Consider the following 5,586-nt stretch of genomic DNA (forward strand, 5'->3'; position numbering starts at 1 on the left):
TGGCCATGGGGGTGACCATGGGGCAACCATGGGGGGTCACCATGGAGGTGCCCATGGGGCGACCATGGGTTGACCATGGAGGTGACCATGGGGTCACCATGGAGGTGACCATGGGGCAACCATGGGGGGTCACCATGGAGGTGACCATGGTGCAACAATGGGTTGACCATGGAGGTGACCATGGGTTGACCATGGAGATGCCCATGGGGCGACCATGGGGTCACCATGGGGGTGACCATGGGGCAACCATGGAGATGACCATGGGGCGACCATGGAAGTGACCATGGGTCGACCATGGAGGTGCCCATGGGGCAACCATGGCTTGACCATGGCTTGACCATGGAACTGCCCATGGGGTCACCCTAGAGGTGACTATGGGGTCACCACGGAGGTGCCCATGGGGCAACCACGCGTCGCCCGCCGAGTCGCCCACGCCTTGGCCACCAGTTGGCCACGTGGCGACCACGATGGGCTCGAGGTGACCCCCCCGGGGGGGGACACCCCTCCTAGACAGACGTGGTGCAATCCCGGGTGATGGGGGAGGTGGGGAGCTCACACTTGGGGCTGCAACGCTCCAAGGAGCTGGAAGTACGAAGGGGGATCCCGCAACGTCCCGCGGGTCGATCCCGCCGTCCGGCCCCGCAACAACAAAGCACCCGGAGAAACTCCCTCCTCATGTCCTTGCTCCTCAAGGTGTAGATGATGGGATTGGCCGCCGAGTTGAGGGTGGCAAAAGCAAAGAAGTAGTTGGCTTTGTAGAGGATCCGACAAGACCGGACTGGACACGACGCGTCCATCAGGAGGATGATGAAGGCAGGGAACCAACAGAAGATGAAGGCACCCAAGACGATGGTGACGGTCTTGAGCAAGGCCAAGGTTTGGGTGGTGGCAATTTCGGCGTGGCTGGAGCGGACGATGCAGTAGATCCTGGTGTAGAGCCCCACGATGGCCAAGAGGATGAGGGTGAAGATGGTGGTGACGAAGAGGACGTAACGTTTGGAGTAGAGGGGGAGGACGGTGGAGCAATCCTGGAGGTCGCTCATGCAGTTCCACCCCATGATGGGGAGGCTCCCGATGGCGGCGGCGATGACCCAACAGGCCCCGATCAACAAGACCATCCTGCAGTTCTTGTCACTGCTGTAGACCTTGACCTTGGTGATGGCCACGTGGCGTTCGATGGCGATGGCCAACAAGCTGAAGACCGAAGCTGCCAACGTAGCAAAAGCCGTTCCCTCCCGGACGAACCATTGCACTGGGGTCAAGTTAAAAGTGGTAGAACCTGACAACAAGATGTTGGCCATGAAGGCCAACCCGGCCAGAAGGTCCGAAAAGGCCAAATTGCCAATAAAAATGTACATGGCCGAGTGGAACTTCTTGTTGCGACACACGGAGATGAGGACCAAGAGGTTCTCCAAGACGATGAAGCAGCAGAGGATGATGATGAGGATGGAGACCACCCTGTGGGAGGTGGTGGGAGGACTTTCCGTGCCTTCTTTGGTGTAGTTGTAGTGTTCCCTGATCTTCTCCGTGTTGAAATATTCCTTGTAGATGCTGCCCATGGTTCCCGGCGGCGCCGGCGGCGGCGCGAGGGGCGGGGGGGGGGTCAGGGGTGGATGTGTGACATGGAGGTGACATGTGTGACATGGTGTGACACGTGTGACACATGTGACACGGGGTAACATGTGTGACATGGGGTGACACGTGTGACACGGGGTGACATGTGTGACATGGAGGTGACATGTGTGACATGGTGTGACACGTGTGACACATGTGACACGGGGTAACATGTGTGACATGGGGTGACACGTGTGACACGGGGTGACATGTGTGACATGGAGGTGACATGTGTGACATGGTGTGACACGTGTGACACATGTGACACGGGGTAACATGTGTGACATGGGGTGACACGTGTGACACGGGGTGACATGTGTGACATGGAGGTGACATGTGTGACATGGTGTGACACGTGTGACACATGTGACACGGGGTAACATGTGTGACATGGGGTGACACGTGTGACACGGGGTGACATGTGTGACATGGAGGTGACATGTGTGACATGGTGTGACACGTGTGACACATGTGACACGGGGTAACATGTGTGACATGGGGTGACACGTGTGACACGGGGTGACATGTGTGACATGGAGGTGACATGTGTGACATGGTGTGACACGTGTGACACATGTGACACGGGGTAACATGTGTGACATGGGGTGACACGTGTGACACGGGGTGACATGTGTGACATGGAGGTGACATGTGTGACATGGTGTGACACGTGTGACACATGTGACACGGGGTAACATGTGTGACATGGGGTGACACGTGTGACACGGGGTGACATGTGTGACATGGAGGTGACATGTGTGACATGGTGTGACACGTGTGACACATGTGACACGGGGTAACATGTGTGACATGGGGTGACACGTGTGACACGGGGTGACATGTGTGACATGGAGGTGACATGTGTGACATGGTGTGACACGTGTGACACATGTGACACGGGGTAACATGTGTGACATGGGGTGACACGTGTGACACGGGGTGACATGTGTGACATGGAGGTGACATGTGTGACATGGTGTGACACGTGTGACACATGTGACACGGGGTAACATGTGTGACATGGGGTGACACGTGTGACACGGGGTGACATGTGTGACATGGAGGTGACATGTGTGACATGGTGTGACACGTGTGACACATGTGACACGGGGTAACATGTGTGACATGGGGTGACACGTGTGACACGGGGTGACATGTGTGACATGGAGGTGACATGTGTGACATGGTGTGACACGTGTGACACATGTGACACGGGGTAACATGTGTGACATGGGGTGACACGTGTGACACGGGGTGACATGTGTGACATGGAGGTGACATGTGTGACATGGTGTGACACGTGTGACACATGTGACACGGGGTAACATGTGTGACATGGGGTGACACGTGTGACACGGGGTGACATGTGTGACATGGAGGTGACATGTGTGACATGGTGTGACACGTGTGACACATGTGACACGGGGTAACATGTGTGACATGGGGTGACACGTGTGACACGGGGTGACATGTGTGACATGGAGGTGACATGTGTGACATGGTGTGACACGTGTGACACATGTGACACGGGGTAACATGTGTGACATGGGGTGACACGTGTGACACGGGGTGACATGTGTGACATGGAGGTGACATGTGTGACATGGTGTGACACGTGTGACACATGTGACACGGGGTAACATGTGTGACATGGGGTGACACGTGTGACACGGGGTGACATGTGTGACATGGAGGTGACATGTGTGACATGGTGTGACACGTGTGACACATGTGACACGGGGTAACATGTGTGACATGGGGTGACACGTGTGACACGGGGTGACATGTGTGACATGGAGGTGACATGTGTGACATGGTGTGACACGTGTGACACATGTGACACGGGGTAACATGTGTGACATGGGGTGACACGTGTGACACGGGGTGACATGTGTGACATGGAGGTGACATGTGTGACATGGTGTGACACGTGTGACACATGTGACACGGGGTAACATGTGTGACATGGGGTGACACGTGTGACACGGGGTGACATGTGTGACATGGAGGTGACATGTGTGACATGGTGTGACACGTGTGACACATGTGACACGGGGTAACATGTGTGACATGGGGTGACACGTGTGACACGGGGTGACATGTGTGACATGGAGGTGACATGTGTGACATGGTGTGACACGTGTGACACATGTGACACGGGGTAACATGTGTGACATGGGGTGACACGTGTGACACGGGGTGACATGTGTGACATGGAGGTGACATGTGTGACATGGTGTGACACGTGTGACACATGTGACACGGGGTAACATGTGTGACATGGGGTGACACGTGTGACACGGGGTGACATGTGTGACATGGAGGTGACATGTGTGACATGGTGTGACACGTGTGACACATGTGACACGGGGTAACATGTGTGACATGGGGTGACACGTGTGACACGGGGTGACATGTGTGACATGGAGGTGACATGTGTGACATGGTGTGACACGTGTGACACATGTGACACGGGGTAACATGTGTGACATGGGGTGACACGTGTGACACGGGGTGACATGTGTGACATGGAGGTGACATGTGTGACATGGTGTGACACGTGTGACACATGTGACACGGGGTAACATGTGTGACATGGGGTGACACGTGTGACACGGGGTGACATGTGTGACATGGAGGTGACATGTGTGACATGGTGTGACACGTGTGACACATGTGACACGGGGTAACATGTGTGACATGGGGTGACACGTGTGACACGGGGTGACATGTGTGACATGGAGGTGACATGTGTGACATGGTGTGACACGTGTGACACATGTGACACGGGGTAACATGTGTGACATGGGGTGACACGTGTGACACGGGGTGACATGTGTGACATGGAGGTGACATGTGTGACATGGTGTGACACGTGTGACACATGTGACACGGGGTAACATGTGTGACATGGGGTGACACGTGTGACACGGGGTGACATGTGTGACATGGAGGTGACATGTGTGACATGGTGTGACACGTGTGACACATGTGACACGGGGTAACATGTGTGACATGGGGTGACACGTGTGACACGGGGTGACATGTGTGACATGGAGGTGACATGTGTGACATGGTGTGACACGTGTGACACATGTGACACGGGGTAACATGTGTGACATGGGGTGACACGTGTGACACGGGGTGACATGTGTGACATGGAGGTGACATGTGTGACATGGTGTGACACGTGTGACACATGTGACACGGGGTAACATGTGTGACATGGGGTGACACGTGTGACACGGGGTGACATGTGTGACATGGAGGTGACATGTGTGACATGGTGTGACACGTGTGACACATGTGACACGGGGTAACATGTGTGACATGGGGTGACACGTGTGACACGGGGTGACATGTGTGACATGGAGGTGACATGTGTGACATGGTGTGACACGTGTGACACATGTGACACGGGGTAACATGTGTGACATGGGGTGACACGTGTGACACGGGGTGACATGTGTGACATGGAGGTGACATGTGTGACATGGTGTGACACGTGTGACACATGTGACACGGGGTAACATGTGTGACATGGGGTGACACGTGTGACACGGGGTGACATGTGTGACATGGAGGTGACATGTGTGACATGGTGTGACACGTGTGACACATGTGACACGGGGTAACATGTGTGACATGGGGTGACACGTGTGACACGGGGTGACATGTGTGACATGGAGGTGACATGTGTGACATGGTGTGACACGTGTGACACATGTGACACGGGGTAACATGTGTGACATGGGGTGACACGTGTGACACGGGGTGACATGTGTGACATGGAGGTGACATGTGTGACATGGTGTGACACGTGTGACACATGTGACACGGGGTAACATGTGTGACATGGGGTGACACGTGTGACACGGGGTGACATGTGTGACATGGAGGTGACATGTGTGACATGGTGTGACACGTGTGACACATGTGACACGGGGTAACATGTGTGACATGGGGTGACAC

General features: G+C 55.2%; 1 protein-coding gene across 1 annotated transcript; it reads right to left on the minus strand.

Annotated features, from left to right (window-relative positions):
• Window positions 1-506: 506 nt before the first annotated feature.
• Window positions 507-1,559, minus strand: S1PR2 (sphingosine-1-phosphate receptor 2). The gene has a single exon (XM_010007707.1). It carries the CDS (start codon window positions 1,557-1,559, stop codon window positions 507-509), a length of 1,053 nt encoding a protein of 350 aa, XP_010006009.1.
• Between the last annotated feature and the right edge of the window lie 4,027 nt (window positions 1,560-5,586).

This window comes from Chaetura pelagica, unplaced genomic scaffold (assembly GCF_000747805.2).
Source record: "Chaetura pelagica isolate M959 unplaced genomic scaffold, ChaPel_1.0 scaffold2220, whole genome shotgun sequence".
Taxonomy (NCBI): Eukaryota; Metazoa; Chordata; class Aves; order Apodiformes; family Apodidae; genus Chaetura; species Chaetura pelagica.